Consider the following 13,689-nt stretch of genomic DNA (forward strand, 5'->3'; position numbering starts at 1 on the left):
GTAGTTTCTATAACATTAGATAATAATAACCGACTTTACCCCAAGCTTTACGACTGAAACTATGATTAGTTAATATTTCCGCTCTCTATATAATCTAAAAGAAAACTTCAATAAAAAGAGAAATACATGAAAATGTATCTAAGTGTAAGAAGATTTTCACTTTTGGTCTATAGAAATTGAGCTTGTATTTTATTGCAACTTTTGTGAACGTAAACCTTCATGTATTGCAACTTTTGTGAACGTAAACCTTCATGTATTGCAACTTTTGTGAACGTAAACCTTCATGTATTGTAAATTTTGTGAACGTAAACCTTCATGTATTGCAACTTTTGTGAACGTAAACCTTCATGTATTGCAACTTTTGTGAACGTAAACCTTCATGTATTGTAACTTTTGTGAACGTAAACCTTCATGTATTGTAACTTTTGTGAACGTAAACCTTCATGTATTGCAACTTTTGTGAACGTAAACCTTCATGTATTGCAACTTTTGTGAACGTAAACCTTCATGTATTGTAAATTTTGTGAACGTAAACCTTCATGTATTGCAACTTTTGTTAACGTAAACCTTCATGTATTGCAACTTTTGTGAACGTAAACCTTCATGTATTGTAACTTTTGTGAACGTAAACCTTCATGTATTGTAAATTTTGTGAACGTAAACCTTCATGTATTGCAACTTTTGTGAACGTAAACCTTCATGTATTGCAACTTTTGTGAACGTAAACCTTCATGTATTGTAACTTTTGTGAACGTAAACCTTCATGTATTGTAACTTTTGTGAACGTAAACCTTCATGTATTGTAAATTTTGTGAACGTAAACCTTCATGTATTGCAACTTTTGTTAACGTAAACCTTCATGTATTGCAACTTTTGTGAACGTAAACCTTCATGTATTGTAACTTTTGTGAACGTAAACCTTCATGTATTGTAACTTTTGTGAACGTAAACCTTCATGTATTGCAACTTTTGTGAACGTAAACCTTAATGTATTGCAACTTTTGTGAACGTAAACCTTCATGTATTGTAACTTTTGTGAACGTAAACCTTCATGTATTGCAACTTTTGTGAACGTAAACCTTAATGTATTGCAACTTTTGTGAACGTAAACCTTCATGTATTGCAACTTTTGTGAACGTAAACCTTCATGTATTGTAACTTTTGTGAACGTAAACCTTCATGTATTGTAACTTTTGTGAACGTATACCTTAATGTATTGTAACTTTTGTGAACGTAAACCTTAATGTATTGTAACTTTGATTCACTGGTATCTAAATGTGTATACATTAAAGTAAGGGCGGTAAAAATACTGCGATTTTGGTTTTATTGTTTCTAAAAAATAAGCGAGTTAGTCCACATTTTATACTGACGTGTGATGTCCAGTATGTAGACTTCAATTTTTCCAATCCATAGGTCTTGTTTAGACTTGGCATTCAGTGAACACATTAAGGTGACATTACCAACAAAGATGTTGTCATCAGATGTCATGGTGCATAAGTTTTTCTCTCCATGAGTTCTCGCATTGGAGATTACCTAAATTAAAATGATACATTTAACTGTACAGTCTGTCAATTTAACAATACATTTTTATTCACAATTCAATGCGAAAGAAGCAGAGAATGTAATGCATTGGCATTTAAAAACATTTTGTAGAGCTATCACATAGATCTCTAAGTAACTATTACATATCCCTGCGGCTTAACAAAAAAGTACCTATACTTATTATCATCATCGTCATTTTCATAATAATAAAAGTAATAATCTATCTATATTTATAATTCTCTTCTTCCCTCAAGAGTTTGGACGAGAAGAAGAAGTAAAGGAAACATCACTCTCTTATATCTGCAAAGATTTTAATAATTTCCGGAAATTTCCATGACTTTTTCGTATATTATATTATAAGTTATACAATGGTTTAATTTCATAATTTACACCTGAATTAGCGTGGGTCCTTTGAAAGTGCGGGGCACACTGCGGTCACATAGGGGCCCTGCAAAATAACGGCGTAGGCTACGCCGTGGGTCGACTAGTATCTTATAAAATACAGATGTTACTAGTTTACGTTTACATCCTACTCGGTCCCTTAGGTCAATCTAGTCATGCTTTTCATCAATAAATTAAACTCTGCCAAGTCTTTGGTTCTCATGGCTGATTCAGGCAACCCATTCCATGCTCTGATAGCACAAGGGAATTAGGAGTATTTGTACAAATTTGTTCTACCATATGGAACAAGAGACAATTATTATTATTTGGATGGCTGCCTGGTCGTGCGGTTTGCGCTCTGGACTGTCGTTCGAAGTTATCGATGGTCTCGGGTTCAAACCATGTACGCTCACATCCTCCGTCGTCCTGCGGGAGGTTTGGACATGGAAGTCTTCAACTCTGAAGGAACATCCGAAACTTGTAAAACATTTTACAAACATTTTTTTTATTATTATTATGTGAAAAAAGAACTAATATTTATTCTGTGGCACTACCAGGGTCGTTAGAGAGAAACAGAATGCATTGTAGTCTCCCTTTAACAGTGTTCACTGAGAAATGTTCTGGTGATGTGGCAGGTCTGCAGCAGTACCTCTGACAGGCGACGTGAATATTCTTAGGGATGTTAAAGGCCTTGAATGTACCTGTGAGGTCAGATGTCGTTACGATGATTATTCCCATCAGTTTATATAACAATTGGCTATATTGTTATTTTAGACAACTTGCAAAACCGTTTAATCTCCAAGCTTAGGTTACCCTATTTGTTTTGTTGATTTGTCTTTGTTTTTCCAACTCAGTTTTTCTTCAGTTATCAGACAGTGATACGGCGAAGTTAATGATTTTAGAGTTCTTGTTTTTTTTTATTCTCAATAAACAGCAGATCAGGGTGATTAAAAAGCCACCGTTTTGTCAGTCAAAAAAAGTCGGTATAATGAGTGATCGGTTGACTCTAGAACCCTTGTGGCAAGTATTTGTAATAAGGAGGAATATCCTTATTAATCAAATTATATGTTAAAGCCAGGTGTTGGTGTATTAATTTTGCAACTTGGTTATGGCGACCTAGGAAGGCAGAAACATCGGAGTCGTATTTGCTCAGGAATGCCTGCAGTTTTGTAGATGCTCTGCAGTCCACGGTCTCCATTCTTCCTGGGCAGGTATAACCTTCTTAGAGGACTTGGAGTGTAAACATCGAAATGTGCGAGTAGTTGTCTCAAACACTATTGTGACAATGTAAAATTCGCAATAATCTTTGACATTGCAGTACCACTTACCCATAATTAAAAAAAAATGTAATAAAAATACATGAGGAAGAAACATAATAATATGAATGGATATCCTTTGAGAAGAAACGACAATTCAAATCGTTCAAGAGACTTCCAGCGTAGTTATTAAACATTCCAAAGAAGTCTCTTTTTTACCTGCCTAATGACGATACTGCTGCAGACCTGCGTTACCATTAGATACCTGCTTACTGTCGCTTCCTGATTATTGGGGGACTACTGAGAATTTTATTTTATCGTGAACAAGACTCTATCCTCACACAGCCAGAGAGTTGAAAACATGTTTGAAATATTAATAAGAAGTAGTAAAAGAAATATCTTCATCATCCAAACTCTGTTTCAAATAACGTTATTACATTTCTTTCCAACCAATTGTTTCTTGACTAAAAGGTCAACGAGAAATTACTTCAGCAATTCTTTACTTTAAATAAAACAAAGTGTACGCAGCTAAATAGAAAATGCCAAAAAAAAGATGAAATGAGTAAAGGAGCAAATCAAATCTTGTGCAACGTCCGGACGTAAATAACAATTTCAACATTAACAACGGCAACACTAAAGAGATTGTTTCTTAAGAAGGCTGTCTGGTCGATTGGAATGCGCTCTGGACTGTCGTCTCAATTGTCCAGGGTTAGAATCCTTTTCCCAGCCGTTCAGGTAGAAGGTTGGATTAGGATGAAATAATCTTCAACTATTCCGAAGGAACGTCTGAAACATGTCCAAAAAGCAGATCAAGTACATCAAGGTTTGGACTTTACACCTGGCACCGTAAAACTATTTAAGTAATTAAAGGATGATTTTCCCAAACAGTCGGGATGGAAGCAGTAACTCTCCCAACCTCCGCTTCTGTCTAAAGCTCCCCGATAATAACTACCATTCTGAAATCACCTCACCTCTATTATCGAAGCTACGAGCATTGGACATTTTAGCTCCTTCTCCTGCACCCTGACAATTCCCTAATATTCTAATTATATAGCTGCAACGTATTAGGTCAGAACAAATGATAGTGTTTACATATATATGACGTATGTGTGATTATTGACAGTTTGAGGTCCATAGTTTCTAATGTCATAGTTTCTATTCTTCACTTATAATGGTAATACCTTTAGAGGAGATAGCCCGCAAGTTGAGGGCGAGGGTGTCACATTAATGACTACATCTGCCACGAGTTTCACGACAATCACTTGTTTGGGATGACCCAACTTCCAGACACAGGTCACATCAGTGGGAGGCATTTGTGGATGATAAGGTGGCACAAGAGTTACGTTGCTGTGTATCTCATCGTCACAAACACCTTGGGATGAAGGATATGGTAACATACTTATAGAAGAACACCATTTCTAAACTTTTATGTTGATGTTAGTCGTAAATTGGTAAGAAAGAAAGTTTTGGATAGGGGGGAGAGAGAGTAAGGCTTCAGTTGTGAAAGAATAGCAAGACAGACAAAAATAAAAATGTTTGGCTCCTCTGCCACAAAAGTGAATGCCACTTTAACCTGTGATACATTTGAATGGGAATGTTTCTCAAGAATAGGGCTTTACATCTGCAATATTTTTAAGTTTGAATATCAATCGCCTGGTATTGCAATCTGAACATAAAACAAAATTAAACTTCATAAAATCCTAAATGCTGCTGAAATGGCCATTGGCAAAACACGAACCCCATTTGGGCAGTTGTTTGAGACAAAAACATTCATAAGAAAGCTAACAAGATTTTAGCAATAAAGAATTGCCCTTTGGCTCAGGATTTTGTGATTTTACTATCACAAAAGAAATACAAGACATCAACAGCAAAGACAAACAGACACAAAAACTCTTTTGTTTCCCTGGCAATAAAAACATTCAATTCAATTCATCTAAAATAAGCACTTCGCATGTAAATTTTGAGTGAGTCTGGTCTACCTGTATATTTTGGTTCCTATAGTTATAATGTTTTGTTTGGTGTAATACACCAATTGTAAAACAAATTTCCTTTTAGATAATGAAGATTATTATAGTGTCACTTCAAAAACTACACTACGACCGAAGGAGGCCAACAATTCTAGACGTAACTTGAGTGCCAGAACATTCAAGGGCACGCCGGGGTTCCTTTTGTGGTTGTGGAAATGTGACGTACCACTTTTCAAAATTGAAACATCTAACAGTACAAATAATCACATAGTAAAATTTGGCCATAAAAATACAATATATATGACATTGAAAATAATAAACGCACATTAAATAGCTGCCTTGTATGTTCTCATTTACCCTTTTTAACTTTCGATTTAAGAATATATCTAGAAATATACAGATTTGGTGCAGAAATATATGAATTTTGGCGCAAAAATAAACAGATTAGGCAAAGAAATATACAGATATAAACCCAAATTTTATGATTAGCCCCCCTAAACATTTACAAGCCATTTTTAGTTTTATAACAAATTTTCATTGCGTTCCGAAAAATCTAAAACTGCAGTTCCATTAGTAACCATCAACACACTTTCATAGGTAACAGAAGATACATACAATCTTGCATTATCTTACTCCTTCGATTTGCCGATCTGTATGGGCGGAACCTTTTACACGTTATTTCTACCACTTCCCAGACTTGGATCAAGTGGAAACTGTGCACAATTATTCATTTTCGAAGACAACACACAAAATGGTAACAAAATTATCCATTCCAGTTTTTTTTAATCTAACATTCATTAGTTTTGATGAGCAACGTAATCGCTCTAAAAGTTGTATAAAGAAGCTTTTGTCTTGTTTTGTGTATTTTTAAATTTTCTCTTTTATGTTATCATTCAGAAAATTCACTGAATCTCTAATCAACAAAAGTTTCCAAGGTAACATCAACATTTAAAATGAATAGTTACCTTCATAACGAAGCTTAAATCCACGGGACGTCCCTGATTCGTCGGAATGAAAGTAAATTTTGACTGGTGGATCATAAATAAGCTGGAAATTAGATTCCAAAGATCCACATTTAGAAAAGAAGAATCCTGATGAATCGTTAATCTGAAAAAAAAAAATTTGTATAAAAAAAAATTATAGTAATAAAAGTATTATTTCCATTATCCTGGAGGAAATGTGTTTTACAATAGTACATTAGACTTAAACATATTACGATATATAAATACAATTTATAGTTTATTTAGTTTTTATAGTCTTATTCGATTTTTATAACTTATAAATTATATAGTTTACATAGCATTAAATTCCTTTTGTTTTTAAAGTTAAATAACTTATAAAGCGAATGTAGTTTATAATGTTTTAGTAGTTTATAAGGATTATACAGTGGATGAAGTTACCTTTAAAAGTTTGTTTAGTTTGTGGTACATGCACACAACTGAAGCTACGGAATGTCCCCCCCCCCCCCCAAAAAAAAAAGCTATTTAACACATCTACATTTCCATACGTTCCTCAAGCTAAGATAACAAACTATTTGGAAACATTTAACGAGCTCCAAACTTCATAAAATTGAAACACTTTAGAACCTTGGAAATTGTCACCACCTCAAAGTTGGTGCCATCTAGTTGATACCTTATTTTAATATTTTGAGTATTATTCACAACTCATGTTTCTATAAGCTGAACACTTTTAACCTTGAGTTAACCAGTTACTTCAGCGGTTCTCAACCTTTTTAGCTCTTCGACGCCCTAATATGATGCGGATACGTACGACAGTTTATGAGATCCTCTGATCGATGTGTGCTATTTCCGGGTATATTAAGTAGATTATTAGAACTTATTTACTGCAATCTTAACAATAGAGAATCCATAAATGTTTCGATGTCCGTACTAAAATAGAACATCTTCATACCTGCAAGAAGTCTTCACATTTTCCTTGGTTAATATCAAAAGTCTCAAAGGTTATCTTGACTTTTGTGGTACTAGGTAGTTGTACAGTCCAATAGCAATCCTGATTATCCGGGTAGATATTAGAGGTATAGCCTGGGCTCTCAATAGTACCGATCCAATTGGAATGTTTGATTGGCTGACTGTCTACGTTCAAATCACAAAGACCTTGCACTTGAGAAGCTAGATTTTTTTTTTTGGATGGTGGGGGGGGGGGGGGGGGGGTAATAACAAAGGGAAGGAGAAAAAGGGGAAATAATTAGATACTATGTAAAAATTAATCTTAGTTTTTTTTTCAACTGCTAAAGCTTCAACGAAAGGTTGAAACTAAACATTGACATTGAGAATATCTCGCTTGGCTGACTTTAGCTTCAGTTCCTTCTATCAGCTTACGTTCTTCATAGTCAAAAGTAATAAAAAGTTTTAAAATTAAAATATGAAAAAAATGCAAAACTTGAATAATTTATTTTGATGCATTTTTATTCTACTACAGAAGTCAAAATTTTTACAGGCAAATGCTACTACATAGTACACCATGCATTGAAATTGAAAAAAGGTAAATAAAAAACATATAGAAAAAGGGACATAAACATTTACAGTACCGCACCCAAAGTGTATGAAAAATAAAAATAGATCATCACAGATTCAAGTGGCAGCAATGGAATATAGATCGTTAACATAGAATTGTTTTTTAGCGGCCCACCAAAAGGGGAAAAGACGCTATTAGTTTTGTGCGAAATGTCTGTCCGTCTGTCCCGTTAAGATCTCGTAAACTAGAAAAGATATTGAAAATCCGACATCACAATATTTTAGACCATTCAAAGTTCTGATGCAACGGCTACTTTTTTTTTTCTGAAAGCGAAAAATCTAATTTTTAAAATCAGTTATGCAAACTTTTTTTAAAGAGAAAAAGCTAATTAGTATGCATTATAAGTTAGACCTAATTTAAAATGAATAGTAATCTTTTAAACTTCATTTTTCTGAACATTTTTTTTTATTGCAGAAATTTTTTTTTTTTTTGAGGATTCGAATAAGAGATTGAGCCTTTTCAAAACAATTAGATAAATTATAAGACATCAGTAAGGCCAGGGGAGGCGCGGTCGCTGAGCGGTAAAGCGCTTGGCTTCCGAACCGGGAGTCCCGGGTTCGAATCCTGGTGAAGACTGGGATTTTCAACTTTGGAATCTTTGGGCGCCTCTGAGTCCACTCAGCCCTAATGGGTACCTGACATTAGTTGGGGAAAAGTATAGGCGGTTGGTCGTTGTGCTGGCTACATGACACCCTCGCTAACCGTAGGCCACAAAAACAGATGAACTTTACATCATCTGCCCTATAGACCACAAGGTTTGAAAGGGGAACTAGTTAAGCCAGGTTCACATCTAACTTTACATTCACTTACACCTATCCTTTGATCTGCAGCACCATTGGGGCACTACACAAGATCTGTTAACCTTCTTTCTCCATTCTTATCTCTCATTTGTCTTTGATATAATTTCAATTGGATGTTCTTTCTGAAAATATTGAAGCCTGCCTGGGTGGACCTCTTCGGTGGCCGATTTTGAGTTTGTGTTTTCACACAAACTGTCTTTTGTAACCTTGTTTTACTTTTATTTTCATAAAACTATATAATTTATTTTGATGGCTTGAATTTACCTTAAGTAAATGTAAACATTTGATAATAAAGTGGAAAAATTGTCCCTACAAAGTAACAGGCTGATAAAACAAGCAAAACAGAAAACAATAACTTCATTAATAATTTAATTAATTATTTCATTTCATATTTTATGGAGATTTCAGTAAAGTGGTAGCCATTTTTTTTTCATAGAAATACGAATAAAGCGATTGTCGTGGGTTTGATTCCTTGAGGTTAATTTTTTTTTTCTTCTTTCTTTTTTTTTATTACAAATACAAATTAATGTTTACTTAAATTATAGAATTACAGTTATATCATTTTGAAATAAGGCATACTTTGTTTTTATTTATTTCTATTACTTTTTCCATTTTATTTTGTGTATGTGTTTGAAAGCTTATCCTGTCTTATGAGGAGGGGATTGGTTTGGAAGATATGAAGGGAAATAAATCGTGAAAAGCTTCTAAAAATGTTTTTGTTTCTCTTCCCAACAGTAGGCCTACTACACTTCTTGGAGTAGCTTTGAAATAGAATTTCATTGCGGGTGGGTTCGTGTACGTAATCTCATCAGACCAAAGACTTGACTTTAAAATTGTTCACAGCTCAGGGAGAACATTATTAACGAGTTTTGGAAAACAAACCAGTCACTAGGTCTGTCTGGTAAAAAGTTTGTCCCACACCCATGTCGGATCAATCCAAAATGTTGCACAATTGTCACTTCTACCTGGCAACAATCAATTTTTAAAAATTAAACAATTAATAAATTAACTATTGGTAATTAATTATTTTTTTTTGCTTTAGAACAAGGGGAAAATGTACTTGACCTTAAATGGTGGTATAAATTTTATTAGCCCCCCCCCCTCCCCCATTTTTATACTTTGTAGGTCGCCGCTTAAAAGTTTAGATAACTAAAAAACCTTCTGTTTTCATAAGCGATTAGCTGGAACAGCGGTTAGTATTTTAACTGGAGCCCTTGGGTTCGGATTCAAGTCTTTCAACTTTTATTTTATAAATGCATTAGAAAGCGATTATGGTAACATTCACATAGATACACCCCACACACACAAACTTCTTTCTCTCCCCTCCCCCTTTTCCCACCTGGTCCAGATCAATGATAGGATGGTAGTGAAACTGAGTTGTTTATTTTCTGCGTGTGTATAACGTGTGAGAAGGTCATGTCCAGTGTGTGTGTGTGTTTATAGTACTTCAACAATGTGAGACGTGCTTGTATTCGTTCATTGTTTAGTGTAGCCTAATCTTGTGGACTAAAGCCATCATAGTGGTTGTCTAGTAGTTGTCTTTTCATTACAAGGATTATAGCGTATGAGAAAGTGAAAGGTATGAAATTGCACTAAACAAAACCAATTGGTAAAAAGTGAAAATATTTCTAATCGCACAAATTTATTGTTTCTGTTCTAAATCTATTACACATTTAATTACATGATATTCAAACTCATTGATACAACTACGCTTTCCTAAAGCTTATATCAACTCACTTTGTCTGTCTGTCTGCCTGTCTGTCTGTCTGTCCGCCTGTCTGTCTGGTAAAAAGTTTGAACATGTTTGTTCTCCCACTTTCCATTCTCAACATTTTGCACAATTCTTCAAATTCTATGACAATACATGAATCAATCCAAAATATAACCATTTAATCAATTGAGCACTAATTGGTTAATTTTGTTTTATATAGCAGAAAGGGAGCTAAATCATGTAAATTTCACATAAAGAGCTGTAATTAACGGTTCTTTCCCTTAGGTACGTTTAGTTTTTTTTTTCTTTCTATTGCTTGTTCATATTTTCTTGTTTAGTCAATCATTGGGCACCATATACGTTTTGTTACAAAAACTAGATAAATAGTCAGATTGACGGACGGACATACAGATAGATAGATAGATAGACAGATAGATAAATGGATAGATAGATAAATGGATAGATAGATAGATAGATAAATGGATAGATATAGATAGATAGATAGATAGATAGATAGATAGATAGATAGATAGATAGATAGATCCAAGTAAAACGAATGGAGGAAAAGTATTATCATTATCTTTATCATATATACTTACTTGTCAGTAAAACAAGAGTTATCCGAAGTATCCAAACCATTGTATAACTATTTATCAATTGTATGTTGTTGTAGTGCTATCTTATTTGGTTCTTGTATTCTTCCAACATGTCACGGTAATACAGATTCTATTTATGACACAATTATTCATTTCTTACTGAGCTACGCATCACAAAAATGAAAGGATTTCTGATAGAAATTTATTTTGAAACGTATTTTTTTTACGGGTCGACTAGTTTTGAGTTCTATAATTTTTGAGGATATATTTTTTTGGCGACTACAAATAAAATTATGAAAAGCAGCACTAAATTCAACAAGCGTTGTTTGGTGCGGAGCAGGTGTTAAAGTAGACGTTAGAGATAATTAATAATCCAAATGTCTTAAACTGCTTCAAGATTTTAATTTTAAATCAAAACAGAATAATAAAGTACTCTTTCAAACTAAAATGACCACACTGCAAGTAGACTGATCCTCTGCTCTAGATCTATATAACCTGCCTTATTGTTCGAAATAATCTGTTAGCAATAAATGTATTTAATAGTACACAGTCCACATTTTCCGAAGTTTCATTAAGACCATGTTTACACCCAATCATTCTAGTGGCGAGCTATAGCCCAACAGGTCTGTCAATATCTGATTTACTCTTAATTTCTCACGGGTGTTGTCGTGACCCCCATCCATCATAAGTTAATTAACGCCAGAGATCCAGTTGTCAGGTATTTTATTATCTTTCTTCTTCTCTTTTTCTTTTAGATAATTTTTCTTTTACACATAACTTCGATCTGCATAAATAAATGATTCCATTTTTATTTTAGAAAAAAAAATACCATTTATGTATTATCATTTTTAAGTCATTAATTTCATGCAGCTCCAAGCTATTCGAGTTTTATTTTGGTTTGACGTTTTGTTGCCAAGATGCGTTACTAGACAGGACTAGACTGGACTAGAGTGCAATGGTGAACATAGACATTGGTTGGGTAAAACGTTGGTTGGGTAAAACATTGGTTGTAAAACATTGGTTGGGTAAAACATTGGTTGTAAAACATTGGTTGGGTAAAACATTGGTTGGGTAAAACATTGGTTGAGTAAAACATTGGTTGGGTAAAACATTGGTTGGGTAAAACGTCTTTCCTAGCAATACAAATGTATATTATCAGCTGTCCCGGATAGAAATAATTGGTGGTCCTGGAACGTATTTGTGTTGAAGCCTCAACCCTATTCAAGCTTCAATATAAATTAAATAAATTATACTAATCAAGTTGATGTCATTCTTTTGGAGAAATAAGTAGAGAACTTTTTAATCCTATTTCCTTTATTTACTTTATATTTAATAAGTATATTTTTAAAAATGTTATTATCGCATAGCTCCTGAGAGGCCGTAATGTCTTGGACCAAGGTAAATCCGACCCTGGCTATGAGTAGTCGAAACAATTTCAAGTTTTGAGAATAGAAATTAAGTTCAGTACTACATTTAAAATAACTTATTTCTGATTTCCTCGGCGAGATGTTTGTTAACAGTAATACGGAGCAGGATGTTTTGGTGTCGCCGTATTAACGCAGAACTTTATCCAGGGTTCATGTCTTTGACAAATAATACCTGTGGGCAGACTAGACCATTAGCTCATTGCCACGTCGTAGATCAGTGTTCAGGACTTTTATAATGATTGGTTTCGGTTGAACCAGGAAGGAGCTGAAAGATAATCAGCACAACGACCAACCGCCTTTACTTTTACCCAACTCATGTCAAGAATCCATTACAGCTGGGTGGACTCTAGAATTCTCGAAATTAAAACTCCCAGTCTTCACCAGAATTCGAACCCGGTATCCCCGGATCGGAAGCCAAGCGCTTTACCACCGCACCTCCAGCTCCTGTAAACTCAACATTAAGTGTGTTTTATTTTAAAACTAATTCAGAGTTAATGTTCTTCTTCTTCAAGAATTTTGTTGCTGTTACCGCTGAGCTGTATTTATTATTTATTAATTATGTATTTAGTTATTATCTGCTTTATTAAAAAGTGAGAAACAAAGCACATTTTTAGTAACATTCTTATATGGAGAAGAGAGCTGCCTCAGGATTCCTAGAATGACATAGAGCTTTAAATGTGGGAGAAAGGCCGGGGGTGGATAGGTGAATTAAGATGTCATAATGACAACTTATGGACTATTTCGAAGCCCCAAACATCCTAAATCTTCTTATATTATATGATACAGACGATACTTCAAAAAAGAAGATAATTTCGTCCTATGCGTCATGCATTAAGTCATGCATATTAACCAATGACTTAAATTCTGCCAAGTCACTGGTTTTCCTGGCTAACTCAGGCAATCCATTCCATGCTCTAATAGCACTAGGGAAGAAAGAGCACTTTTACAAATTTGTCCTAGCATATGGAATGAGGAATGTGCCTTTATCTTTGTGTCCTTCTGAGTATTTTATTAAATTTAGTTTTTGTATTTGAAGATTATGATCCAGGTACTCAACTTTCTGACGTCTGCTAGCACCCTTGGAGGAGTAGAGGCTGAATGAACCGAGAGGTCTTAAAGTCGAACCCCGCTAAAAACTGGGAAGGCCTTTTCCTGACGTGCGCAGAGGAAGTAAAGCTCTTGGTTTGATAAGAAGATGAATTGCCACTCATTGAGAAATTACTCAAATAAGAGCTCAATTCTATGTTTTCTTTTGTTGGCAGCAGTGACGTTTAATTATTTAGCGTCCTTGACATTGTTGAGTTCATCGTGACAATCTCCATTCAAGAATAGACTACAAACAATTTGTCATCTGTGATTTGATAAATTACCTTATCTTATCTTATGTAATACAGACGTTACTTCAAAAAAGAAGATGATTACGTCCTACGCGTCATGCATTTAGTCATGCATATCAACCAATGACTTAAATTCT

The 13,689-nt window shown here is 34.4% G+C and overlaps 1 protein-coding gene and 1 long non-coding RNA gene across 2 annotated transcripts in view; one reads left to right on the forward strand and one right to left on the reverse strand.

The window, feature by feature from the left end:
- Positions 1-11,389, reverse strand: part of LOC106053910 (adhesion G-protein coupled receptor D1-like) — a 37,786-nt gene extending 26,397 nt beyond the window's left edge. Inside the window, exons 1-5 of the mRNA XM_056039054.1 lie at positions 10,792-11,389; positions 7,058-7,275; positions 6,112-6,253; positions 4,361-4,551; positions 1,371-1,533 (exon numbers count right to left, since the gene is read on the reverse strand). Of these exons, the coding sequence (XP_055895029.1) occupies positions 1,371-1,533; positions 4,361-4,551; positions 6,112-6,253; positions 7,058-7,275; positions 10,792-10,831 (754 nt within the window). The 5' untranslated portion in view covers positions 10,832-11,389. The remainder of the gene's footprint in view (positions 1-1,370; positions 1,534-4,360; positions 4,552-6,111; positions 6,254-7,057; positions 7,276-10,791) is intronic.
- LOC129927793 (uncharacterized) overlaps positions 9,963-13,689 on the forward strand; it is a 29,821-nt gene continuing 26,094 nt past the window's right edge. The window contains exon 1 of the long non-coding RNA XR_008779468.1: positions 9,963-10,060. This is a non-coding gene — a long non-coding RNA (uncharacterized LOC129927793). The remainder of the gene's footprint in view (positions 10,061-13,689) is intronic.

The sequence above is a fragment of the Biomphalaria glabrata genome, chromosome 8 (assembly GCF_947242115.1).
Source record: "Biomphalaria glabrata chromosome 8, xgBioGlab47.1, whole genome shotgun sequence".
Classification (NCBI taxonomy): domain Eukaryota; kingdom Metazoa; phylum Mollusca; class Gastropoda; family Planorbidae; genus Biomphalaria; species Biomphalaria glabrata.